The sequence below is a fragment of the Bubalus bubalis genome, chromosome 20, assembly GCF_019923935.1.
Source record: "Bubalus bubalis isolate 160015118507 breed Murrah chromosome 20, NDDB_SH_1, whole genome shotgun sequence".
In the NCBI taxonomy this organism is placed as follows: domain Eukaryota; kingdom Metazoa; phylum Chordata; class Mammalia; order Artiodactyla; family Bovidae; genus Bubalus; species Bubalus bubalis.
This window is the reverse complement of record NC_059176.1, coordinates 50,491,547-50,519,232: the sequence shown is the minus strand read 5'-3', so window position 1 is coordinate 50,519,232 and position 27,686 is coordinate 50,491,547. Positions and strand designations below refer to the sequence as shown.

Here is a 27,686-nt window from a genome sequence, read left to right as displayed (position 1 = left end):
TCAGGAAGCAGTTGGATTTGACTCTGGACCCCAACAGATCAACTTCAGAGGCAGGAATTCCAGAGTTTTCATCATACAGCCTATTCACTTTATTCAATATCTTCATAAATGCCTACCATGCCCACTCACCTAAAAGAGCAGCCTGGCCACTCATACCCACACACTCCAATAACTCTTCTCACCAGTTTTTCCTTCATCATGGCATTTATCATCCACTGACCTGATACTGTATACTGGTTGCACATGGTCCATCTTCTGTACTAGAGTGTCAGCTCTATGAGGACAGAGTTCTTGGTTCTCTGCTCTCTGTCCAGACCTAGAACAGTGCCTGGCACACACTCAGTGCACAAGGATATTTGTCTATTGAGTGGAGTCTTAAAGCCACCAGACTAGATGAGAACACACACAGATCATGGCACACAGAGAAGATGTGATTTGGCTCCAAGTCCTGAGGACCTGAGACCCTCAGATGATGAGGAGGAGCAGGAGGAGGGAGGGAAAGGGAGAGGAGATGCTGAGCCGAAGAGGCAGCTCTTCCTTTATTAAGATCGTGGTGACGGTGCTATTTGTGGGTCCCCACCTACCCTAGCCCAGGGCTGGGCACGCTGTCTATGGGATCTCAGTCCCCTTCTCAGCACTTTGATGGAGGAGAGCCTCATCTCACAGAGGGAGACACAGAGTCAGGAGGGCTGACTGAAGCTGGGGTCTCTCTAGAGCATCAGCCTCTCCTTCCCCGTGACTCCACTGAGAGCTGACTGTGCAGGAAGCAGGGGCCTAGGGTAGGGGTGGGGCCACAGCACACACTGTCCTCTGGGGTCTTGACCCTCACCTTGGGGCCACCTAGGAAGTGGGGGCGGCCTCCTCAGGTTTTCCCTGCCCTGGGGCATGCAAACCCCAGAGCCAGGAGCAGAACGTCAGGTCAGAGATTTCCTTTAGGAAAGCTTTTCCTCTGGGAATCCTGGCTCCTCTTCTTTCTAGGAAGCCTGACCCTCTGGAAGGAACTTGGGCCGGGAGTCAAGGAGCCTGGGGGTCACCTTCCAGGCCAGGCTGCACCGCTGCCTCAGCCCCCTCCCAGTCTCAGCTCAGTGGCTGAGTGAGGGCATCTAGAGGGTCCCTGGAAAGTGAGTCAAGTTGCTTCAGTCATGTTCAGCTCTTTGCGATCCCATGGACTGCAGCCCACCAGGCTCCTCTGTCCATGGGATTCTCCAGGCCAGAATAGTGGAGAGGGTTGCCATGCCCTCCTCCAAGGGATCTTCCCAACCCAGGGATCAAATCCAGTTCTCCTGCATTGCAGGCAGATTCTTTATCATCTGAGCCACTAGGGAAGCCCAAGAATACTGGAGAGGTCTCTGGAGCCGCCCCCTAACCATGTCAAAGACCTAGCCCCTCACATTTCCTGCCAGAGTATCCATCAGGCTGGTTCTGCCTGGAAGTCAGCCTGGAGGAGAGATAGTCCAAGCACTCTCCCTGGTGGCCAGTCATAATCAGACAGGCAGCCACACCCAGCAGCTTCCGAGGTTCATGAAAATAGTTAACAGTAGAAGCCATGACCCTAAACCCTAGAGCCTGGACAGGAGAGAATCCTGAGAGGTCAGGCTACAGCTCCCTGCTCTCCCAGACCAGGTTCCCAAAGGTCAGTGGTACAAATGGCAGGTATGGCCACTGTAAAGTTGAGTGAAAAGCACAGTAGTTTGATGTCATATGAACTTGGATTTGAATTCCCTGAGTTCTTAACCTCACCTGGAGCCCCTCATGCATGAGGTGGGCTGTTAGGACATATCCTTCAGGGCTGTGCCCTCTCTCTGCATGAACAGGTAGCCAAGGGAGATGGCAGGGGTGAGGCTGGACCAGTGACCGGAGTCCCCTGGAGGTGCTCAGCCCTTAGGCCAGTGGCTCATCCGTGGCTACACAGCACAGTCGTCTGGCCCTCGGGCTGAGCTTCTCAAAGCGTGGGCTCCCTGCCTGCTGCACAGCCAGCTCTCAGTGGAGGAAGCCCCACCCAGAGGTCCTACAAGAGCACCCCCTTCTGCTGTTGGCAAGCTTGCCAGAAATATCCTGAGAGGGTCAAGATGCTAGGCAGGGTCTGATTGGTGCCTCCTTGCCCTTCCCCCAGCCCACCAGCCTCCCTGCAGGGACCCTGGGATAGGAGTCAGCCATACAGACAAGGGCCACATGGATGGACCACCTACACTGGCCCCCAAGACAGATAGTCAGGTGCCTGAGGCTGCAGGAGAGAAGAGACCCTCTTTTCTCCACTCAAAGGTGGATAGAGGAAGGCTGACTCTGTGATCCTTCCAAGAAGCTGCTCCAGGGTCAGAGAATGGACCCGGGCTCTGTTCTACACCAGGCTCCGGCCACAGTCTGAGCCTGGTGTCAGCCAGGAGGCTCTGGCTGGCTGGCTGAGGAAGCAGTCTTTGGCTGCTGCTCTGGGAGGCAGGGAGGCCAGGCCAGGCAGGGAGCAAGAGAAGGGCCTGATGCCTGGGCACCCGGGGTCTTCTCCATCAATTGTGTGTACTAAAGGGCTGGAGTTGGCCCTGGCCACTCAACAAGTGGGCTTGGGGGCCACAGCTCCTTCTCCCCATGTTATAGACCAGGGTTCTTGGCCTCCTTAATCAATAGAAATTGATTTGGTGCTGTCCAGGTGCAAGCAAGGGTTGCAGCAAAGGGTCCAAGATCGCAGCCTGTCTTGTATCCAGATCCCTGGACCCAAGGCGCCTCCCTTCCCTCTGCTTTTGGAGACAGCCTGTCGGGGCATCTCTCAGCTCTTCCCCAGCTTGTCCATCAAGGCTGCAGGGAATATGGAGACCATCTGGCCAATGATCCCGCCCCTGATCCTTCCTTTCCACTTGGTATATTTTTCAAACATTAATTTTGTTTTCTTAAAAAAGCAATTTGCTTACATGTTTCAAAATCAAAATGCTCAAAAAGGCCATATTCCGAAAAATCTCCCTTCTACCTGTGGCTCCATCCACTTTCCCCTCAACTCCCCTCCCCCACCAACACCAGGTATCTGAGTCTAAAAGAGGGCATCAAGGGACATCAGAAGTTGATGAAGAAACTGCAGGTGAAAAAAAAAATCCAGAGTCCCTGCGCTGAGCCTCAGTCCATACAAAAGCCTCTAGGATCAAGTACATCATGTCAGCCACATAAACCAGCAGGTTGATGGCTGTCAGGATGGCCACAACCAGTCGCTCGTCCCAGATGCAGAAAAAGGTAGTGAGTTGATCACTGCAGCTCATATCGCTGGACCGCTGGGGCTGCCCCCCCAGCTTCTCATGGAACTGGTAGAGGGGCCAGAGGATCACTGCGGTCGCGTAGAGGAGGACGGAGAGCACAGTCTGCACCCACAGCAAACGGGGGGCGGGGAGGAGCAGCGTTTTGTCGTTGTCACAGTCACACCCATTCACGAGGAAGTTCACGGCCCCCAGGACGAAGCAGATGGCGTACACGGCCACACACCACACCAGGGCCGGCTGGTGCTGGTACAGGTCAGTGTTGCTGATGAAGGCGAAGATGACCCAGGCCAGATGGTTCTCCAGCCTCCTGAGCACACCTGGGAAGGTGGGCACAAAGCAGACCATGTCGCCGGGTCGGACACAGACCCAGGCCACTTTGATGGCATAAAGCAGAGCAGCCACGCAGGAGAAGGCGGTGGCGATGATGGGCGGGGCCTGGAGAAAAGACCTGGATGTAGGAGGTGCCGAAGATGAAGGAAGTCACGATACAGATGATGACGAAGTAGGAGGAATAAGCATGAAGAAAACCATCCCAGGAGCAAGGGAGGCGGGACAGCAGCCCACATAACTCCACTATGGAGATGATGAGGCTCATGGCAAAGCAGAGACACCAGACGAACATGCACCAGTTACCCATGCCCTCCTTCCAAATGCCCAGGCTGGCCCCCAGCGAGAAGGACACGCAGGTGGAGAGCAGCTGCCCCACGCGGAGGAAAAAACCCATGATGGGCTTGGAGGCCAGGCCTGAGGACCAGCTCATGGTGATGGTGACGGTCCGGTGGTCAACGTCGCCGCTGTTGTAACCTTGCTTGTTCTTCAACCAAAGGCTTGTAAACAGTTTAAACACAGCTCCGGATTTGACGTTCTGAGTTCAGATTTGGTTTGCCGGTTAAGCTCTGTTTGTGTCTCCGTTTTTTTTCTCAAGAAAATATACGACCACTGACCCCTAGAACTGATGTGCTGATCTGAACAAAGTAAGGACCACACTCACCTTCTCATCCAGCAAGGCGGCCCTGGGGTTAATGTAAAGTCTCCCAAAATAGAAGCACAGTGCACCCCTGGCACACAGTCTGCGGCCGTTTCAGTTTTCTTCCTTGTATAAATTCCAGCTGAGCCTTGCGGTGTTGGAAGTTGGTTCTTTTGCACAGTGATCCACCTTCTCCCCTGCCCGCCGGCTTGCTTAACATAAAGCTACTTTTCTTCTGCCCAAGACTTATCTCTCAGTACTGGCTTCTTCAGGGATGAGCAGTTGAGCCTGAGCTGGGTGACAATGTTATACATCCAGGCAGCAGCCAGGTCCCCGGGGTTCCTGCCCTCCCTGTCTTCCTGGGGCGAAAGGGACAGTGCGGCTAGGAAAGTCGGGCTGCCCGCTGCTCCCAGTGAAGATCTGTAGGTATTTTTCCAGCAGCTGTAAAACTTCCCTACCCCTCCCCACTCCTTACTCACAGCTTGCTTTCACTTTCTGTTGAGAGCAGGAAACTGGCCTCTGACGCAGCAGCCAACCTCTTGACCGAGTGAGTAAAAGAGCATGCATCCTGCGAGCCCACCTTCCCCGCTCTTTGGGCATATTCTTTGCTCTTTGGGACTATGCGGTCAGTAGGATGCTGCAGGAGTGGGGAATGGCTTATTTGTGACTCTGTACCACTCTCTTCCCAAGGAAGAATTGGTTTGGTTGCTTTAAATCTGTTCTGGGGGAGCCGGTGAAGTGGGGGGAGGGGTCTATATCCGTCCCTTCTAGAAGTCCACTGGTACTCATCTTGGCAGATTGGCAACACTAGAGCTATTACCTGGTAGGTAACCATGAATAAAATGCTTTTTTAATTTTAATATAGCCCAAGTCATGTATGTTTTCGATTCTGAAGAACAGTGGCCCTGGAATGAGTCTCTAAATTACGATTTTCCAGTTAGAATTCTTTTGTCAATGATCGGATAAGTGGGAGGCTTTCCTGTTACTCATGATAAAGATTCTTCCAACAAGGGCACCAAATTAAAAGCAAAAAGAAAATGAAACTGTGAAAAGCCTGCCTCCTTTCCAGGGGTGACTTTGCAGGCAAGGGAGGAAGAAGAGGGGGTCAGCTTTTTAGGGAACTGAATCCACACTGACCTCTATGGTTTCTGTCCTGGTGCCCCAGGCAGGGAATGCCTGGGTCTGTGCCCCCTCCCCCCAGTCTCTGGAGGGAGAGGGGTTCTAGTGCAGTGGCAGGGGTGGGAGGAAGAGCCTCAGCGCCCCCACAGCATGAGGAAAAAAGGTGGTATGAAGTAGTTTCTCCCTTTAAGATCCCACAGGACACTCAATTTGCCTGGAGTGTGTCCCTTACAAGGGCAGAGGGAGGGAAAGTGGATTTTCCCTAAGACAATTCCCTACAGGAGGTTTGAATCCACAAGGACAGCCAGTTGGCTGTTGTTGGACATACAGTCTTTTTTTCACCTCAGACCTACTAAACTGGAAAAAAGAAAATCCTCCATACCAAGATGATTCACAAAAAATGGTGAAAATGTTCATTAGTACTTTTTTTAACCCACCGCCCAACATGGGCTGATGCAGACATGGGTGGTGATTGTATTCACAGCGGAGGAGAGGTACCTTGACCCAGACAAATCCTAACAATTGTCTCTCGGTATTTGGCTTCTTGAGGACTGAAGAGACAAGCCTGAGTTCAGTAACACAGCCACAAGGTAAGGGGCCTCCAGAAGCTAAAAGAGGCAAAGAGGGACCCTTTCCTGGGGCATCAGAGACAGCACAGCCCTGTTGACACGTTGTTTCAAAACACTGACCTCCAGAACTGTGAGAGAATACATTTCTGTTGTTTTAAGCCACCAGGCTTGTGATAATAGCCCTAGGAAACCAAGATGAACTTCCAGAAATGAAAAATATATTATTTGTCATATATTTTTTATAGTTTTTGGAAAAACTTGCTCTAGAGTATGGTGGTCACATGGATCCCAGGATCCCTTGTCATATCCTGTGTCCCCAGTGTCTGAGACTCACTGGGAAGGGTCCACTGATCTAGAGAAGGGGGGTCAGTCCAAATACCCACAGGAGCCATGAGGGAAGGAAATAAGTAAAGGGGATGGAGAGGACTAGGGCCCCAGGAGAAGACGAGCTGCACCTGTCAGGGGTGGTGGAAAAGCAAGATGTGGTGTGTGATGATATGGTCTCATATTTATAAAACAGGGAAAAAAGATACAGATACTCCTTACAAACATGTGTGAATGTATGTACACACATGTCTACATATGATCAGAACCTGTGAAATGTGTTGAAGGCTGTACATGAAGTTGAGGACCTGGATGCTCCTGGATGGGGGGGTGGACGTGCCTGTGAGCAGGCAGGAAGCCTGGCCACACCCAAGAGAGGGAATGGGGCACTTTTGAGATGATCACAGTCCTGCTTTATGTCAATTAAACTTGAGTAGAAGAAAATGTAGAAAATACTAAACAGAGATGAAAATGAAAAATAATATAAACGGCAGAGCATTTGCTCAGCTTCACCCCACCCCAAGGGAACATAGCCCAGTGACACCAAATCTCCTGCAGCTTGAAAAGGAGCTGGAAATGTGGATTTTCACGTGAAATTAAAACACTTTGCAGCTACCAAACACAATAGAAATAAATAACACCAATTCTATACCATCTCTTTCTGAAAACACTGAAGGGACAACAAACACATCCTTGGATCACCTCCAATACAAACTGGTTTGCAACCTCTCATCTGGAGCAAGTCAAGCTTGTATGTGCTATGTCCAGAATGGGGCCAGGGCCTTCTGGGTCCTCTGTGAGGGAGGGGAGAAAGAGAACAGACAGCTGGCATGGATTGAGTGTGCCATGTGACAGGCCTTCTGATAAGCTGTTCACATGATTTCGTTAATTAAAGTAGGTATTGAACCCATTGCACAGATGGGAAAACTGAGGCTCTGGGGAGTCACTTTCCCAGGATCATCCAGCTATGAAATGTCTGCCAAAGGTCCAGAGCCTCCTTGTAACTCTGGTGACCATCTCACCTCCTCCTTCTCTGCCCTTCTGGCACCTCCTCCTTCCTTCCTTTATCTTGGCCATGACCTTCCTGGCTCCCTGTCTTCCAGTCCACGTGCCTGGCTGCTGGGCAGGCAGGGCTCAGCCACATCCAGGCTGTGCTCTGACAGGGGCACTGTGTCCAGGCTCACAGATTAGAGTGGAGGAAGGGTTGCTGGGAAACTCAGGCAAACCTGCTTCTTTCCAGTTGGGCAACTGAGGCCCAGAGTGGGCACATGCCTTACCCAGGGTCACACAGCAGGAACACCGATGCCTCTCCTTCCCCAAGCCCTCCCTCTGTCCCACTGTGCACAGCTGCTCAGTCATGCCCAACACTTTGCAACCCCATGGACTATAGTCCACCAGACTCCTCTGTCCATGGGGATTCTCCAGGCAAAAACACTGGAGTGGGTTGCCATGCCCTCCTCCAAGAGATCTTCCCAACCCAGGGATCGAACCCAGGTCTCCCACATTGCAGGTGGATTCTTAAAACGTCAGAGCCACCAGGGAAGCCCAAGAATACTGGAGTGGGTAGCCTATACCTTCTCTGGGGGATCTTTCTGACCCAGGGATCGAACCAGGGTCTTCTGCATTCCAGGTAGATTCTTTACCAGGTGAGCTACCAGGGAACCCCCTCTGTCCCTGGATCCAAAGCTGTCATTTCTCCCGGAAAGGAAATTCCAGATGAGTTCTGGGAGGTTGGTGGGAATAGACTGGCAAACAGCGAGCAGGACACCCCAGCCTCCCTCAACCCAGGACCCCTCCCCACCCCAGCAGTGCCCACTGGGAGGCCCGCAGGCTCCAGGGCTCAACTGGCAACTGGGGCTCAAGGAGCTTTGTGAGTCCAGGGAGGTCCTCAGGTTTGCTCTGTGTTTCTCTTTCCAGCCTCAGCTTGTCCCAGGGTTTATTATCAGCAAAAGCAACAAGGCCTCTGATGGCAGGAAGCTGCCTGTGGCTCAAGGTGCTGGCCCTTCGGCCCTGGGGGCCTCTCAGCAAATAGTCCTTTGGAAACAGGGCAGCGGTCCCTGAGGAGGGGGCGGGCTGGGAGGGGCCTCACTCCCCCAGCACTGGACCCTGGAGGAGCCCCTGTGTGAGCAGGACTGCAGCCCTGGCTGGCGGGACTGTCTTGGGCAGGTGACCTGGGCAATTCCATGGTCTCCAGGGTCCCTGCCACTCTGGCCACGTGTCCTTGTCATAGCCCTGAAACCCCTTCAGGCCCCTGTTCTCCTATCTCAGTTCCAGTCCAGGCCCCTCCTCCATGTGGAAGGTTGGCTCCATGCCTGCATCCCTTCTGGATCAGAAGACACCTACTGGGCTGCCTCAGAGCCACTGGGGCCCTGGGATCCCCCCAGTCATCTCCACTCTGCACCCCCAACCCCAGTCCTGGGAACATCCTCAGGGTTGTCCTCTCCCAGGGGTCCAGCATGGGCCTCCTCTTTCAGCTCCTGCCCTTAAAAGGGGGTCGGTCATCCATCCATCCCCACCCCCTCCCTGGGATGCCCTGAAAGGCTCCACGTCAGCCTCAGACACAGTGTCCTTGTTCATTTCCAATCCCTTCTTCCCAGCTTGGAAGCTGCTAACCAGTCTCCCAGGCCAGGAAAATCCTCACAGGTAGGACTACTCCCAGATCTTTCCAGACTCCCGCCTGGATGGCAGTTTTGGAACTTAAGAGCTCAACTGCTATGCTATGCTATGCTATGCTAATTTATTCTGTGTTTCTTCCATGATGCTTCATGATGCTTGGAATCATGCTGAGCTGGTGGTCTCCCTTCCCCAATGCAGAAGAGTCACATATGAAGGCAAAATTGGGGGAGGGGATTCACAACAGTCCCTACTTCCCACGTCATCTTGTCCCCAGGGCCTTGTTCTCACCCCATGGGCTCCTCCCTGTTCAGACCTGATCCTGCCCTCCTCCGGGTGGGGCTGTGTCTCCTCAGATGGCAGCTCCTTCTAGTGATGCTACGGGGAGGACGGGCCGGGACACATGTCTCCAGGTTACTGTGGAAGGAGGCCGTGGGCCTGAAGGTGGGTCCTGGGTCCCAGAACTCCCACCCACAAGAGACCTGCTGACATGTGGGCTGTAGAGCAAAGTGCTCAAACCCACAGCTTTGCTATTTTTATCTGGGGTTTACACTTTTATAGCCTTTTCACCTTAGTTTTCTCATCCATGAATGGATTATCAGATTTTCCTAGTGGTCCAGTAGTTGTTTCACTGAAGGGGGCACAGGCTCAAACACAGGTTGGGCAATTTCCACATACCATGCAGCGCAGCTAAAAATAATTGCATTAACAATGCAATCCACTACTTCTTTTCTGAACTCATGGGCTCAGATGTGCTCGTTATTCAGAACTTTTAAGTCAGACAGGTACATGGTGAATCTACTCTATATGCCATAACACTCGGCCTTGTGTCTCAAAGCACCTTGAAATAAACACGTTAGTGTTTTGGCAACTGAATTATAATCAAACATGTTAGTATTTTGGCAACATAAATTGTCTCAACTTTGTTCAAGTCAAAGTTTGTTACTAAACAATTAAAAACTTTTTTTTTCAATTTGGGGAGAGTTGAAACTGGGGATTGTAGAAAACCATCACTGTAACCAGAGCTTCCCAGATAGCAATAGTGGTAAAGAATCCACCTGCCAGTGTCGGAGATGCGAGAGACAGGGGTTCGATACCTGTTTTGGAGAAGATATCCTGGAATAGGAAGCAGCTACCCACTCCAGTATTCTTGCCTGAGAAATCCCAAGGACAGAGAAACCTGGTGGGCTACAGCCTATGGAGTCACAAAGAATCAGACACGACTGCGCACATTCTTGTACCCTGTATGGCTGTAGATAATGGCATGCAGTGCAAAGAGTTAAAAAATGTGCTTAGCTTTGTGGCGAGACTCAACCCACCTTTGAGATAAGACAAGTCTCTTGACAAAGCCAAGGGTGACGGGTGGGGAGAATAACTGTAGAGCAGCTGTGCTGTTACCAAGTGTCTGGTTCTAACTCCACAGATTCTGAGCCTCAGCCATCACAGGGCCCTGTGTCATTTCCAGACGTCTGACTTAATCCACCTCCAGAGCTAGGTCTTTCTCTGATGGGTCCTCAGCAAAGACCACTGCCGTACTGGTGTCAGTGATATGCCTGACCATCACAGCACCATGTCCACCAATAGGACATTCACTTTGTCCATCTCTTTGGACACCATATGGTTCTACCTCCGCCTGCTGCAGCTGTTCTCCACTTGTGTGGCCTTCTCGCTGGTGGCCAGCATGGGCACTGGGAGAGGAGATGTAGGCAACTGGTCCATGGCCATCTGGTGCTTCTGTTTCACTGTGACCCTCATCATCTTCATTGCTGAGTTACGTAAGCTCCGGTCCCCCTTCATTTCTTCTGGTACCACCTCCTCGACACCTACACTTGCTATGCCACCCTCTTCTACCTCTTGGCCTCCATCATCTACTCCATCACCTTTGTCCAGTTGCTGTTCGGTCACCAAGTCGTGTCCGACTCTTTGTGACCCTGTGGACTGCAGCATGCCAGGCCTCTATGTCCCTCACTGTTTCCGGAGTTTGCCCAAGTTCACGTCCAGCTGTGCAACATGGAATACAAGCAGCCCGTCAAGGTTGTGCACACCCTGTTCATCGTGCTCCTCTACATCAGCGCTCTGGTCCTCTGGCCACTCTACCAGTTCTATGAGAAGTTGGGTGGGAAGCCTCAGCGGTCCAGTGATGAGGAGGACTGCACTGATGGGCTCACCGCCTACATGTGCACCTGGGACCAGCATCTGGCTGTGGCCGTCCTGACAGCAGCCAGCAACCTGCTGGTTTATGTGGCCAGCCTGGTGTACTGGGCCCGCCAGCTCTCTGTAGGAACTAAGGCTCTGCCCAGAACTCCTGATTCCCTCTGTTCATAGGAGGTATCCTCACCAAGCTCTGACATCCTCTGACATCCTCAGTGGATGTGAACGTGGACAAACTCTGGAGACAGTGAGGGACATAGAGGCCTGGCATGCTGCAGTCCACAGGGTCACAAAGAGTCGGACATGACTTGGTGACTGAACAGCAACAACGTTGTCTGATAGTCTCTTCCTGGCTCCCTGTTGCCTTAATGGTCCAGGAGCGAGTGACGAGAATGAAGACAGAACACGAAGTCTGGTGCAGTGGGTCAGGGGACCTGCAGCCTCTACTGGACTGAGGTGCAGAGTCCACTCTGAGTCCAGTTTTTATTCCTAATTGCAGACTACAAGACTTTCTTTGATCTTATCTTTCTCAAGACACGTGCTGTTTTAAGCATGTACTCCTAAATGTCATGGACTACACTGACATAGTCCAGATCTCCTTGTTTTTACTCCAGGCCATTCCCTTCCAGGCTAGTCTCGGGAACAATCAGCAAGTACGTAGGCAGTCTTCATGCCTGGCGCCTACCCGGTGTTCCAAAGTCCATGTTTTTATGATCCCGGTCATACTCCCTTCTGGGTCTGGCCTTGGGGTTTGTAGCAAGGGTATTATTCTAAGAAAAACATGAAAGATAATCATTAACATAGTTTCTTAAGATAGGTTGTTTTTCCAGATTCTACTTCTGTGGAATCTCTCAAGGCTGGGTAAGTACATTATTAGGAATTCCCAGTAAATCTCCCCCTTTTTATTTTTGCAGGCGTAGATACACCAATCGAGCAACTTCTTTCTTCAGCAGTTCTTGGATGATTTCTTTCGGTTTCTCTTATCATCTGAGGATTAGACACAAAACAGTCAAAAATATACATCCCGATATTATAGTACTAAGCAATCCTCCTCCTACAGGGGTTTAGTTTATATAAACCTTCCTCAATTTCTTCAAATAAGTTTCTGGGAGTAGCTGTAAGTGAGCATTCTGCATATTAGAAATAGTAGCCTGTAATTGGGAAATATCTAAGGATAGATTATTACAAACGTGTCCTCTCAAATGTTTAGATAATTGATCCCAAGTATATGCACTTTGATTACACTTATCAAGTGTGACACGAAATGAAGAGATATTCCAGTCACACTTCAGATGAATTTGTAATTTTAAATTTTGTGCTCTGTCCCCTAGTAGGAGAACCGCATTTTCCGAATCAACCAATTGTTCATTAGCTTCTGGGCCTGTGTGAGTTTGACTTCCCCAGGCAGAACCTGCATCTCGGTGCCAGTGCTGTACAAATGCAGTCGTTTGTACAGTTTGATGCAGTGGCACCCCGGCTACTGCCATGGTTGTGGCTATAGCAATAATTCTCATAAGAGCTACTATAAGGAGTCCAATAAACCTTTTGGAATGTTGCAGTACTTTCTTTATAACCTTTAAAACAGCATGTGTTTCAAGGGAGCCTTCCCAAGGTCTGGTTTGATTTACTGGAAGCCATATCCCTAATCTTCTTAATATAACAAATGAGTGATTAGAATTATAAAGTGAAGAATTTAAGCAGGTACATAATTTTCAATCCTGGCAAGAAAGTTCCTGTACACTTTCACTGATAGAAATTGTTCCTTTCAAGAGCACATAAGGATCTCTCATGCAAGCCTGAATATAAAATGTCCAATTTGTACTGGTATTAAATGTCAGTGAATAATTTGTCTTATCAGAATAATATCCATCCCAAATTTGGAATCTTTTAAGACTTAAAGCTAATTTCCAAATCCCTTCTTGCCCTCTTCCTTGATCTAATTGTGGGAAGGGGGTGACATGCCACTACCATGCCATATAATTGGATGATCTGAAGAGTGGTGAATTAGTATGGTTAAAGACTTTATGCCCCTGCCAACGCAGCCTTTTGTGAGGATAGCAGAACTGCTTTTGATGAGAGCAATTAGAGATTGCATACCCCTTAGGGGACCAGTCCCATACAATTCCATAGGAACCATTAATCAAAATTATTCCCTCAGTCCCGCTGCAATTATCCCACTGAATACGATCTTGCTTTTCAGTTCACAGCTTGTGATGCTTGCATAAAGGTCTGTCCAATTTGGTGTCATTATGGGGTTCCCTGGTGGCTCAGATGGTAAAGCGTCTGCCTGCAATGCAGGAGACCCAGGTTCAATCCCTGGGTCAGGGAAGATCCTTGGAGAAGGAAATGGCAACCCAGTCCAGTATCCTTGCCTTGAGAATCCTGTGGACGAGGAGCCTGGTAGGCTACAGTCCACAGGGGTCACAAAAAGTCGGACACGACTGAGCGATTTCACATCGGGTTCTGAGTTGTTATAAGCAAAACTCAGACCACAGAGAAGATGTAGCTGAACCTTAACATAGTTACTATTTAAAGAATTAGTGGACAGCCAGGCTTGCACAGACAATTTAAGACATCTTGTAGTTGGTCTTATATAAGTTGGCCAGGATTCATACCTATAAGTAACATTGAAGGGAGTCCCTTCCTCTTGTTTAAAAAGAGGAAGGCATGTATCTTTAGGTCCTGGTATCCAGGAAGAATAATAAACATAAACGGGGATCATAGAATCCCCCCAGTTTTAGTTTTAGTAATGGGTTTTAGTAATGGGAGGCTAGGTATATATGCCCAATAAGTTTAATTTTTAGATTCAGCTGTTGCTAAGGGTATACTCACTGTGGTGGTGATAAGAGCCAACATGGCAACAGGCAGACTGTTAGGAGTGACAGCATTCCCTTTATTTTCTAAGATCTCTTCTGATTTCTGTGTTAATCTTTTAATTTTTTATCCCTAAGTGGGGATCTTGTTGCGATAAGTCAATGGGAGGGGAATCGTTATCTTTGTCTGTTTCAGACTCAGGCCTTTGAAACTTATTTCTTGGGGCGCAACGTTCCACAGAAAAGACGCTTTCAGATGATGAGAAGGGGTGTTTCTGAATCACCTGGTGAAACACAAGCAAAACCCCTTCCCCAGGTTATCAGAGTCCCCCTATGCTATGAACGTGTTACTGGATCACACCACCAAACAGGTGGTTTGGGGTGAATTTCTTTTTGTTCCTTTTTAAAATGTCATTCTACTGCAGTGAAATCATTATCTTGATGCAAAAATTTTAAATAAATAATTCTTTATATAATTTTTGCTGTGGAGGAAGTGACATTCCATTTCCCACCTTTTTGTTTTTGTAGCATTTCTTTAAGAGATCTGTTAGCTCATTTTACAATATCTTATCCTTGGGAATTATAGAGAGTTCATGTATGATGTTTTATAGACCAAGCCTTTTTAAAAATCCCTAAAAGTAGAACTAGTGTAAGCCGGACCATTGTCTGTTTTTATATTTTGTGGGAGGCCCATAGTAGTAAAGCAACTACGCAAATGTGAAATAACATGTTTTGTAGATTCCCCAGAGCAAGCAGTTGCCCAGATAAACTTAGAGTTAGTATCAACCATGACGTGTACATAAGCAAGCTTTCCAAAGGGTGGAATGTGAGTTACGTCCATCTGCCAGATCTGATTTGGCTTCAGGCCACGGGGATTAGCTCCCAAGGCTTCTGTTGGAGATGTGGTTATCACAACCATCTGGCATGTAGGATAAGTCCATACAATCTGTTTAGCTTGAGCCCAAGGGATATGAAACTTGGTTTTTAAATATTTGAGTTACAATGTGTCAGATCATGAAGGGCTGATGCCTCTGTAAATGCTGGGAATAAAAGGGAATTGGCTCGATCATTTCTGAGGTGGTTGGATGGCATCTCAGACTCAATGGACATGAGTTTGAGTAAACTCCGGAAGTTGGTGATGGATAGGGAGGCCTTGGATAGGGAGGCCTGGCATACTGGAGTCCATGGGGTTGCAAAGAGTCACAGACAACTGAGCGACTGAACTGAACTCTGTTAAAGGCCCTGGTAAATCAGTATGAGCTGGAGTATGAGTAATGTAGAGTGGAAACTGTTGGTATCTAATCACCTTTTGTAAATTTGTAAAAAGTGTATACAATGTGGATGGATTAGTATCCTTAATAGTTGCTATTTCTATATGTTTAGTAACATGTACAGAATATTGAGAATCAGATAAGATGTTACTTGTTTGGGGAATATTTTGTTATGTGTGTTTAATAGCCAGAATTTCTGCTTGCTGTGTAGAATATCCAGGTGTTTAAATAACTAGCATAAACGTGCCTGTATATCCTGTTTTACCTCAGCTAGTGCCATCTGTAAAAATAGGAGGAGCTGAGGGAATGGGGTTGACCCTAGTAATTCTAGACAAAATCCATCTTGTTTATTTTAAAAACTATAAGATAGGTAAATCAGGACAGTGTCTGTCGATTTGCCCAACATAGTTAGCTAAAGCAAGTTGCCAAGATAATGAGTTGTGAAGAGAATATTTTAATTCTTCGGAAGTTAGTGCAGTGCAAATAACGCAGGAATCATGTCCAGTAAGCTATTGAACATGCCCTCTTCCTTTGAGAATTATAGTGGCTATCATATCTAAATAGGGGTAATAGATTTTGTTTGTGAATTAGCTAAGAATATCCATTCAACTATTAAAGGAGTTAACACAATCAACCTAGTAGGGGAATGAGGGGTAGGGAAGACAAACAACTGGAGAGGCACCAAAGGGTCTGTTCTGTCTATTTGGGATTTTTGTACAGCTTGTTCTATAATTGATAGTTCTTTCTCAGCCTCAGGAGTTAGCTCTCGGGAGCTATTAAGCTCTGGATTCCCTCTTAATAGAATAAATGGGATAAAGAATAAGTTGGAATCCCTAACTTAGGTCGAATCTAGTTAATATCTTCTTGCAATTTTTGTAAGTCATTTAGAGTTTTAATTGAGTCTCTGTGTATTTGTACCTTTTGTGGTTTGATTGTAGTATGCGTGACTATATTTCCTAAGTACTGAAAGGGTTCAGTGTATTGTAATTTATCAGAAGCTATATACAAGCCAGCACACCCCAAGCATTCCTTTAGCTTTAAAAACAATTCCTTTAGGCTATCAACTTCAGGTAAGGCACATAATATATCCTGATATATGCATGAGGGAACTGTTGTCATACTGGGTGTAAAGCCTTCGTTACAAAATGTTGACAAATAGGGAGCTGTTAAGCATGCCCTGAGATGATACAGTCTATTAAAATCTTTTATGTGGCTCCTTTAAATTAATGGAAGGAACTGAAAAGGCAGATTTACGGTGATCATCAGGGTGTCAAGGACTAGTGAAAAAACAATCTTTGAGGTCAATAACAAACAAATGCCAATTTCTTGGAATCATACTAGGATTAGGTAGGCGAGGCTGCAAAGCACCCATCGGAACAATAATAGCCTTAACAGCTCTCAGATCAGTAAGCATTCTCCATTCACCAGATTTCTTTTGTATAACAAACACCAGAGAATTCCAAGGGCTAAAGGACTCAATAATATGTCCCTTGTTAAGTTGTTCATTAACTAATTCATGTAAAGCCTCCAGTTTTTCTTATTTTGGAGGCCACTGCTCTATCCACACAGGTTGATCAGTTTTCCAGTTAAGAGGTATGCGTGTGGGTAAAGGAAGATTTATATGATCAGTGGCCACTAATGAAAAGGGGGCGGTTTGAAATCTTGAGTAGTCAAAGGATAAATCTTCCTTGTTGATTTGTGCCCAGTCCCAATCCTGGTATATAACCTTGACTGAACATAATTCAGTGACTGGCCTCGCTATATTGATTTGAAGGAATGTGTATCTCAGCATGTCATTGTTCCAAGAGATCATGACCCCATAGATTGAAAGGTATATCAGCAATATAAAGTTAGATAGTGTCTGGTTGTTTATCAGGCCCTGAACAAGACAATACCATAGCACTCTGCTTTAGCCCTTGTGCCTGTCCCAGACCTACAATAGATATTGGAGCAGGCCTAGTCAGCCACACTTTAGGCCAATGTTGAGAGCTGATGATAGAAATATCAGCTCCGGTATCTATTAAACCTTGAAAGTTTTTTCCACTTATATTGACTTGTCAGGTGCGTCTGGATTCTAAAATTTTTTCAGTGAGAAAAATACCAGCCTTTCCTGTGCTTCCAAATCCCCCAGAGCTCTGCTTTTTGTCTGAATGTCCTATACCCATATAAGGTAGAATTAAAAGCTGAGCAATTCTATCCCCTTTAGAAACCTTCCAGGGAAGAGCAGTGGAGGCCATAACCTCCAGTTCTCCTTCATAATCACTGGCTATAACTCCGGTATGAATTTGAACTCCCCGGGAAGTCAGCCCTGATCTTCCTGACAATAATTCAACTGTCCCCTGTGGAAGTGGCCCCAATATTCCTGTTGAAATAACAATTGGTGTTTCTCCAGGAGTAACAATAGTATCCTGACTACTACTTATATCAAGGGCTGTGTTTCATTGGGTTGCTGGGGATAATTCCATGACACAGCATGGTAATTCTTGTCATGGTCTAGGTGTGGGTGGGAAAAGAATTTCCAGACATAAGACAGAATGAGAGGGAAATAAAGTTTATTAGAATGGGAGACACTGTTAGAACAGCGGGCCAGCTCAAGGGAGAACCAACATTGAACAGGGGTCTTTAGTCCACTTTTATACCCAGGGTACAAGGAGTGGGATAGGGGTCTTGTGGGTCATTTGCTGATTGGATGAGGCACATATACTGGGTGGAGGGAAGAGTAAGGCAAATATCTTCTCCCTATAGGGTAAGAGGGGAGACAGGTTATGCTGCTCAGGAGGACTTGAAATCCATTAATAGTTACAAGAAGAGGGAGGGAAAGACGACAAGGGTCTGGTTTTTCCATTCCTGCATTGCAAGACCCTCCTTGGTTTCATCTGCTCTTTTGTCCTTGGGTCACCATATTTCTCCCTCTCTTTATTTCTAGGGCTAATTCTTTGGCCTCTTTTGATACCCTGCTCGTGTCTGTCTACCTATTTCCCTTCTCGGGCATTTGGGAACCCAGTCTCAGGGGAAAAGGGGCGATGACCACTCTGGCTTCTTCAGGCTGTACAGGGGCGTCGTGGGGCTCTGGGTTCCCTTTGTCTGCTCTCTGTCAGGTGCATTTACGGAGGGAGATGAGAGTCCATGGAATGATAAGGTGGCTTGTTTCAGCATTGTCTGGGTGTTGGTCAGGGAATATTCTTGTCATCCTACCACTTGGAGATTTGTTGTATTCTGGAAGAAACAAACTTGACAAGAAAGTTAAAGGTATATGGCCCAAAGGTTAATAGAAGTAGAAAAGCTGCTCAGGGGCTACCAGGGAAACCAGGACCAGACATTGATTTGTGACGTTAGTGTTTCTCTAGGTACGAGAAGATGCAAGAATTTGGGCTCATAAAATCTTTACCTGAAAACATCTGACTATCTGAAGGCCGGTTCTTCTGGGTTTTTCCCAGAGCACAGAGTGCCTTATTTCTGATCTCCACCCTGACCTCCTTTCAGGCGGTGTCGAAGGTCAGCAGCTTGCAGTGGTCATGATGTAATCTCTGTAGACGCAGCTGGCAAGTACCAACTTCCGGTCAGCAGGGCCCCTTCACAGCCACATATTTGACCATGTTTGGGGGCCATTTCATGGCCATGTGTCCCACGGTGCTGGGAAGGCTCATTCCCAGGTCTAGGGAAGATTCCATTGATAGGCCACTCAGTGTGCTGTTATTGGACCAGGCCTTGCAAGTAGCAAAAGTCTCTGGACCACTGTCTTACTAGCCTCTTGGTCCAGGAAAATATTCCCTCTTGTTGCTTCTTCCCATATCTAGAGTTACAATATTACAATCATTGATCTCATATGGAACTGCATATCAGCATTGTATCACAGGCTCAGTCACACATTTGTTAACGTAAGAAATAATCTTCCGAAACAAGTGACATAGAAAATAATATAGCTATAGCTAGCGGTTATTAGTAAAATCATAAGCAGAAGGAAATGGCAGCCCACTCCAGTGTTCTTGCCTGGAGAATCCCAGGGACGGGGGAGCCTGGTGGGCTGCCGTCTATGGGGTCGCACAGAGTCGGACATGACTGAAGCGACTTAGCAGCAGCAGCAGCAAGCAAGAATTATAAGTCAAAAACTTTCATTAGGTAGAACCTGGTATACCCCAGGTCATCTGACTTCATTTGTTAAATGACTATAGGCTGGTGTTAATCTCCTGGTTGTACATTATGGAACATCTGACCTTTATCTGAAGATTGGTTACTGAGATAAGCCTTAGAAACAAACTTAGAGTGTCCTTTTTAATAACTTAATTAAATCTTTTAGCAATATAACATAACAAGGAACTATCTCAGAAGTGAGTCTTAGTAAACACTAGACCTTAATTAACAAAACTAGAAACTTAGTTTAACAATGTACAAAACTCAATATTCAGTGATTTTTTCATTATGGAGGCATTAACCCTGTAGCCAGGGAAGGCTTTAACCCCAAATAAAAATGAGGTTTGTCAGGGAGCTGGGAAAAGCCAAGCGGCCGTCTTGGATTTCCCATAGCCCTGACTCTTTGATTTTCAACTATTGTTCACCCATTTTTAATTCCCCAATTTAGGAGTAGACTGTTGCCATTTTTTAAGGACATTAGGATAGCACAAGTCTAACCGCGAGGCGTTATTTTTTGTAGAAGCAGAATGAGCTTTTACATGTACCATAATCTTAAATAACACTTATTTACTTTACTAAAGTAACAAAAGATTTTTAAAACAAATATAAATCACTTAAAGGCAAAGAAATTCATAATCTGTTATTGAAAGATTCATTCGAAGAAAACTTTGTTCTCTTAACATACAGAGTAGACTAAATTCCAGTCTGTTATCAATTTATCAGATAGCAAACAAACAAAATTTATCAGTTAATCTTAGAAAAGTCTTTTCCATACATCTTGAAGAACTAGCAGTGTTTTTCTAAAGGCATGAGAGTGAACCCATACAAGGCATGTTTAAAATCTAATTAAATTGTAATTGACAAAGTAGCCTGGTCATTGCTGTGACTTGTAACACTTTAACATGAAAACTAGAATTATAACTGACAACATTTTACCAGGACATATCAGATTTTCATGAATTTCACATAATTTCTAGGATATCTATATAAGTAACATCAACCATACAATTTAACCTGAGAAGATTCATCACTCCTCCAACAAAATTTCCCAGGCAATTTAACATGTCAAATGAACTCAGGTAGTTTAATAGCTCTTTGGGATGTCTCAGGGGCCCTCTGAAGCATCCCAAAGTCAGCTAGAAGTCAAGCTATTTAGGCAGTTTTGTCAATAAATATCAGTAGGGTTTATAACACTCAGTCAGATAGAATCATATAGATCACTGTGAAATAATATATTCACTTAGCCAAAGTAACAAAGAAGATTTCAAAGGTAAACATAGAACAGATCACTTTAGAGGCAAAGAAACTTAAAATCCATTATCAAAGGCAGTTCAACATCTCAAGAAAACTTTTATTTATACACAAAACTCTTCCCTTGGGGTCCACTTTCCATAAAGCCTTCTTATCACTCTCTGTACCCATTTGTTCTCCCATCCTGGAACAGCCAACGGTAAGTCAGACCTACTTCCTTCCCCTTCATAAAGTGTAACTTCATTCCTCATACCTTCTCTACTGAACACACACATCCTACTTTGTTTAAGCAAGCAAGAATTGACCTTTATATTAGCATTCTATAGATTGGTGAACATAAATACCAGTGATAATTTCTCAAAAAAATTCTAGCGAACATCTCAGGATGGCATCAAACATTATTTATTAATAGTCCAAAATCTTTAGTTTCTCTGTAAGTTAGTATTCAGTAATGAATGTTTCAGAATCTTATTTTATTTGGAAATGACCTAGCTATTCAATAAACTTCTGTTACTTAGTTTAGCACAACCCTAGAAATCCAGGTTACCAAAATCTAGAGAAACTGTTTTAGACAGACATTTTTAATCTTAATAGAGTTTATCTAAAAGCTCATATCTCGTTTACATTTTTTTTTGAAGTTTTTTCACTTGAGGTACCTTCCTTGCCGACAAACCTGTGACAGATATAACAATATAACAATATTTAACTTATAATAAACCTAGGTACAATGAAAATATGCTTAATCTTAATGACTCTTAGACATATCTATATTAGATTAGCAAACAAATGTTAATACTAGATATTTAATATTGAATATTTCCCAGTTCACGTGAATCTGAAATTCAGTTAGGTTAATTTCTCTTGCATTTAGAATTGTCTAATTTGTAAGCGCTTACTTTTCTTTAGGCCAATTAAATTAGAACTAACAACTTCAGCAATATTATAAAAAAAAAAAAAGACACACACTGAGACACACATAAATCCAGATAGACAGACAGAGATCTCATAGTTTTCTGCCTGAGATTTAAAATGTCTCTTTGAACCACCTTCCCCCTGCCACCGCTTTTTTTGCTGAAGTTCTAATTTGCCCAAGGCTGAGGTCTTAGGCAAAGTGGGCTGTGTATTTCAGGGACATAGAAAGAGTTAACTTCAAGCTTTTCCCTAGGCAGGGCTTTTATTTATTTATTTTTTTTAGGGATGAATAACTTTTTATTTTTTATTTATTTTTTTAATATAAATTTATTTTAATTGGAGGCTAATTACTTTACAGTATTGTATTGGTTTTGCCATACATCAACATGAATCCGCTATGGGTGTACACGTGTTCCCCATCCTGGACCCCCCTCCCTCCTCCCTCCCCGTACCATCCCTCTGGGTCATCCCAGTGCACCAGCCCCGAGCATCCTGTATCGTGCATCAAACCTGGACTGGCGATTCATTTCACATATGACATTATACATGTTTCAATGCCGTTCTCCCAAATCATCCCACCCTTGCCCTCTCCCACAGAGTCCAAAAGACTGTTCTATACATCTGTGTCTCTTTTGCTGTCTTGCATACAGGGTCATTGTCACCATCTTTCTAAAGTCTATATATATGCGTTAGTATACTGTATTGGTGTTTTTCTTTCTGGCTTACTTCACTCCCTATAATAGGCTCCAGTTTCATCCACCTCATTAGAACTGATTCAAATGTATTCTTTTTAATGGCTGAGTAATACTTCATTGTGTATATGTACCACAGCCTTCTTATCCATTCATCTGCTGATGGACATCTAGGTTGCTTCCATGTCCTGGCTATTATAAACAGTGCTGCAATGAACATTGGGGTACACGTGTCTCTTTCAATTCTGGTTTCCTCGGTGTGTATACCCAGCAGTGGGATTGCTGGGTCGTATGGCAGTTCTATTTCCAGCTTTTTAAGGAATCTCCACACTGTTCTCCATAGTGGTTGTACTAGTTTGCATTTCCACCAACAGTGTAAGAGGATTCCCTAACAAGCTAGTTGTTTCTAATTGCACATGCAAAAAGAACCGGTTTTGCAGTTTCCAAGAAAAAAAATTTTTGTTTTAACCAGTTTTCTCTGGAGTCTAAAGAATATCATGGCCATCCTGTGTCAAAAAGTCATCTTTCCTTTCTGTAGTCATAGTTTTACACCTAAATTATAGACCAAATATGCTCAAATTGACTCTGATATCAGGGACAGATCAGTTGATAAAATTCTTGGATTGTCCCTCTGGTGGGAAGTGAGGTCTTTGTCCCATCAGAAGAATCTGAAGGGTTAAGGAAATTTGCAGGAGTGGGGGGAGCTTGATCCTTCCCCACCCTGAGAAACAGTAGTTAGCAGGGAACTCTTTAGGATGTTTAGGAGTGGGGGAAACTTGGTTCTCTCCCCACCTGAGAGATAAGCATAGAGGACAGTTTTGATCCTTCAGGCTTTTGAATATAGGAGAAAGACCTGGACCAAAGGGAACCTCAGAATTCTTTCCTAGAGATCATGTGGATATGAAAGGTCGAGTAGGGGTTGCCTAGGAAATCTAATGGAGAGAGACACAGCAGGGGACAGGAGATAGGGAGGCAACAGAAAGACACATGCAGCATGAGTCCCTCAAATCCATATTCTAACTGAGGGCCATGAAGGACTGAACGTAAGGAAATTCTGAGTCCTTTCTCTGCTTTTGGCAAAAGCTAGTGTGCCATTCAGAGGCCATCTTTGGGGGGGGGTCCCCCAGTTTGTATTGAGGCAGGCCTTTTGCAGGGTCAAAATTTTCCAGTTTCTGAGAATGTAGCCAAGGGGTGAGTCTGAGAGAGGCTCCCGAGACATACCAGAACCCATCCTTGGCCTATTCGCCATAGAAAGGGGGTTCTGAGAGTCACCGACGGCAAAAAGCCGTCACTTTTTGTCTCAGTGACGTCCCCATGCGATTATTGGCACAAAAATAGCCGACCGTCCCAACAGTCGCGTACAACAGTGAGAGGTGACCTCTGAGAACTGTGCAGCTAAGGCACCACGTGACCTGGGCAGAGAAAGACAGAGATCCCTGGGAGCAGCTGGGTGACTCACCATTGGGCGATTCCCTGAAACATGGAAGGCACTCTTGGGATGGCTCAGAGGCAACACCGAGGCTCCTGTAAATCAATCCGGACCGAAAGGGGAAGAAGTGAAAGTGACAGGGGAGAAGGCTGAGGAATCCGCTTTACAATGCTATGGGGGAGGCGGTGGCCAGGGGACAATGGTCTGTCCCTGCTTTGCTTCGACCACTACGTGCCTGACACGGTGTACGGAAGTTGTCTTGCTGGGGGCGGATGCCCTTGTGGCCTGATCCGCTCCGCGACCCTCTTAGTGGACCGGCTCACAGGAGTCTGCATGTGGCAGGCACCCTAATGGCTTTTAAGAGCCTGAGCCGTGCCCACACAACATTGGTTGGCCTAGTCCTCAGTTGGAAAGAAGACAAAGAAGAGACCCTCACCCACTCGGGTGGCAGCTACTGGGGCTCAGTGAGCTGTGGGGCCCTTGGAACACACCAGAGGGTAACCCTGGCCAGAGTTCCTCAGTTGCTTCCACAGCACTTGCCTGTTTGCAGAGGGTCCCTATGAAAAAGGAGAAGTGAGGAGGTGAGGAAGAGACCCCAAGTCCCCATATAGACCACCAAAAATGTCGTGGTCTAGGTGCTTGTGGGAAAAGAATTTCCAGACATAAGACAGAATGAGAGGGAAATAAAGTTTATTAGAATGGGAGACACTGTTAGAACAGTGGGCCAGCTCAAGGGAAAACCAACATTGGACAGGGCTCTTTAGTCCACTTTTTAACCAGGGTACAGGAGTGGGATAGGGGTCTTGTGGGTCATTTGCTGATTGGATGAGGCATGTATATTGGGTGGAGGGAAGAGTAAGGCAAATACCTTCCTCCTATGGGGTAGGAGAGGAGACAGGTTATGCTGCTCAGGAGGACTTGAAATCCATTAATAGTTACAGGATGGGGGAGGGAAGGACGACAAGGGTCTGGTTTTTCCATTCCTGCATTGCAAGACCCTCCTTGGTTTCATCTGCTCTTTCATCTTTGGGTCACCACAATTCTGACTGTTATTGTTGCTGGCAGGAGTAGTTGGGGAAGACATCTGTGGAGTCTGAACAGGACAGGCTCCCTTGTTTGATGGGGCTGGGAGTTTGCCCTGGGAGCCGTTTCCCAAAAGGGGGGTGCCATCCTTATGAAATTTAGAACGACACTGATTTGCCCAATGATTTCCTTTTTTACATTTTGGGCAGAGGCTGGGGACATTCCCCTTTTGTGAATTACCTTTTTGAAAGTTCCCTTTTTTGAACTTACATTCAACCCTAGTATGTCCAGGTTTCCCACAATTAAAACAAGTGCTGGGGAATTTAGGAAGTTGTAATCTAGCCATAGCTTGAGCTAATAAATCCGCTTTAAAGGATTCAGTTCCCACTCCCTGGCATAGCTTAACATAATCATTTAAACTAGCTTTTCCTTTGAAAGGGTTCATTACTTTTTTGCAATCAATGTTAGCATTATCGTAAGCCAACAATCGTAATAAGACGTCTGCTGCCTTGGCATCTGTGACTTGCTGGGAGATTGCCTCTTGTAATCGGGCAATAAATTCAGTATAGGGCTCCTTAGGCCCCTGGACAACTTTTTGAAAGGAAACAGAAGTCTGGCTTTTTGACTCTATTTTCTCCCAGGCCCTCAAGCAACACCTTCGCAATTGTTTTATGGCTTGATCATTCATACGTATTTGATCTTGCACTCTCCCCCATGGACCTATCCCCATAAGTTGTTCCAAGGAAATAGAGATATTATGAGTTTGATTGTGTGCAGCCAGAGTCTCAGCATGATCCTGCCACCAAGTTCTGAACTGACGAAACTCCCCTGGGGTCAAGACTGTTTTTGCTAATGCCAACCAATCTGCTGGAATGAGGCGATTGCTCTCTGCCACACTCTGAACTATTTCTACTGTGAACGGGGAATTTACACCATAATTTTGTATTGCTTGTTTTAATTCCTTTAGGATTTTAAAAGGAAAAGGCTCACGAACAGCCTCATAGACTCCATTAGGGTTGTTAGGATCGACACCAAGAGCTACCCTCTCATGAATAGTCATAGGAAAGGTAGTACAAAAAGCCTCTAAATCTCCTTCCCGTTGTGCTTGTAAAATTCCTTTCTGTATGGATGAAAGGTGAGGAGTGGGCATAGGCTCTCCACTGAAAATGTTTCCTGCAAAAGCAGGTGGTAGGGATGGAGAACAGTGGGAAGGAGGTGGAGAAAAAAATCCCTCATCACCCTCCTTGGGAGCCGAGGGAGCGGGTTTTGCAGATGGCTTGCCCTTTCCCTCTGGCTTCACATACTCTGGACTTTGAGGCTTTTCAAAAGAGTCATCATCACTTTCATCAGAAGAATCAGAAGTCTGTAAAAGTTCCAGTACTGACTTAATTAATGCCCACGTACTCCAAATAGAAACAGGGAGTGGAGTTCCTTTCGCATATTCTTTCTTTAACTCAGCTCCAACCTTTTCCCAGGCTTTTAAAACTAAGGTCCCTATTGATGGGAACCAGCAGCAGTATTTATCCACTGCTTGTAACAATTCTAATAATTGCCCTTCACTAATAGAAACTCCTCCCGCTTTCAAGAGCTGTCTTAATAAACAAATATACGGGCAATAGTGTTCTGCACTCTCAACATTTCCCATTTTAACCCCAATTAAACGCCTGAAAGACTTACCAGTGGAGATTTTCAGAGGCCGCTCAATCGTCCCAGGTTCTGCGTCCCTGTAGATTCACTTGCACTCGTAGAGGTCTTTTGCTCTGGCCCCACGTTGGGTGCCAATTGTTGCCTCAACCGTCCAGGAGCAAGCCACGAGAATGAAGACAGAACACAAAACCTGATGCAGTGGGTCAGGGGACCTGCAGCCTCTACTGGACTGAGGTGCAGAGTCCACTCTGAGTCCAGCTTTTATTCCTAATTGCAGACTACAAGACTTTCTTTGATCTTATCTTTCTCAAGACACATGCTGTTTTAAGCACATACTCCTAAATGTCATGGACTACACTGACATAGTCCAGATCTCCTTGTTTTCACCCCAGGCCTTTCCCTTCCAGGCCAGTCTCGGGAACAATGAGCAAGTGCGTAGGCAGTGTTCATGCCTGGCGCTGACCCGGTGTTCCAAGGTCCGGGCTTTCATGATCCCAGTCATACTCCCTTCTGCGTCTGGCCTTGGGGCTTGTAACAAGGCTATTATTCCAAGAAAAACATGAAAGATAATCATTAACATAGTTTCTTAACATATGCTGTTTTTCCAGCTTCTATTTCTGTGGAATTTCTCAAGGCTGGGTAAGTACATCATTAGGAAGTCCCAGTACAGCTCCCTCTCGCCCTCCTTTCACCCTTCCTCACTCTCCTTTCTGTTCCCTTCCCTCCTTCTGCTCTGTCTCCTTCTGGGTTTTGTGTTTCCCCACACCCTGTTTTGCCTTTTTCTCTTGGTGCTCCCATCTTTTCTGCATTTTCTGTTTTTTGTCCTTTATCGGGTCATCCTTGGTTTTCTCGTCTCCCGTGTCCTGACCACCTCTCCCCATTTTCCTTCTTCTGATCCATCAGGACCTGAGACTCCTTCCTTCTCTGCCCACCGCCCCTCCCACCTCCTAAGGTGCTGACTCCACAGCACACAGCCCTCTGTGCAGCTGTTCACACCCTGGGCCTCCAGAGGGGCCTCATTGCCAAAGTGTGTCTGTCCCCTTGGGGGTGCCTTAGTTGGTGTCTGTGTCTGGCTTTGGGGGTGGAGGGATTGGAGCCTGTCTCAGAGGAGAGGGATGTACTGTGTGTCTCCCCTTTAAGTTAAAACAAAATCTCTGCTGCTGCTGCTGCTGCGAAGTCGCTTCAGTCGTGTCCGACTCTGTGCGACCCCAGAGATGGCAGCCCACCAGGCTCTGCTGTCCCTGGGATTCTCCAGGCAAGAAAACTGGAGTGGGTTGCCATTTCAAATCTCTGGAGGTCAATAATTCCCAGTGGGCGAGAGTCTTGAAGCAGAGACCCTGGGTCCCTGGGCCCCACCTGGTGCTCAGCCCCACCTGAGATTGGCTCCAGGATTTTGGCAGGCTCATTAAACACTGGCTGCCTAGAGGGCATCTTAGAGGAAGCTGGAGATGAATGCCTTCCATCCCAATACTCTCAGGGGAATCAAAAAAAGGAGCCAGTAGAGAACCCCAAGGTCTTGAAGACACCCGTCGGCAGTG

General features: G+C 46.4%; 1 protein-coding gene and 2 non-coding genes across 3 annotated transcripts; 1 reads left to right on the top strand and 2 right to left on the bottom strand.

The window, feature by feature from the left end:
• Positions 1–57: 57 nt before the first annotated feature.
• LOC102403370 (myeloid-associated differentiation marker) lies at positions 58–4,883 on the bottom strand. The gene is made up of 2 exons (XM_025271027.3): positions 3,870–4,883; positions 58–3,553 (listed from the first exon to the last, which is right to left on the bottom strand). The coding sequence occupies exons 1-2, from the start codon at positions 3,994–3,996 to the stop codon at positions 3,030–3,032; spliced, it is 651 nt and encodes a 216-aa protein (XP_025126812.2). The 5' UTR covers positions 3,997–4,883; the 3' UTR covers positions 58–3,029.
• Positions 4,884–13,235: 8,352 nt separating this feature from the next.
• On the top strand, positions 13,236–13,308 carry TRNAC-GCA. The gene has a single exon. It is a non-coding gene; the product is annotated as a tRNA-Cys (tRNA).
• Positions 13,309–18,003: 4,695 nt separating this feature from the next.
• LOC112580785 lies at positions 18,004–26,627 on the bottom strand. The gene is made up of 2 exons (XR_006546877.2): positions 26,179–26,627; positions 18,004–18,293 (listed from the first exon to the last, which is right to left on the bottom strand). It is a non-coding gene; the product is annotated as an uncharacterized LOC112580785 (transcript).
• Positions 26,628–27,686: the final 1,059 nt, after the last annotated feature.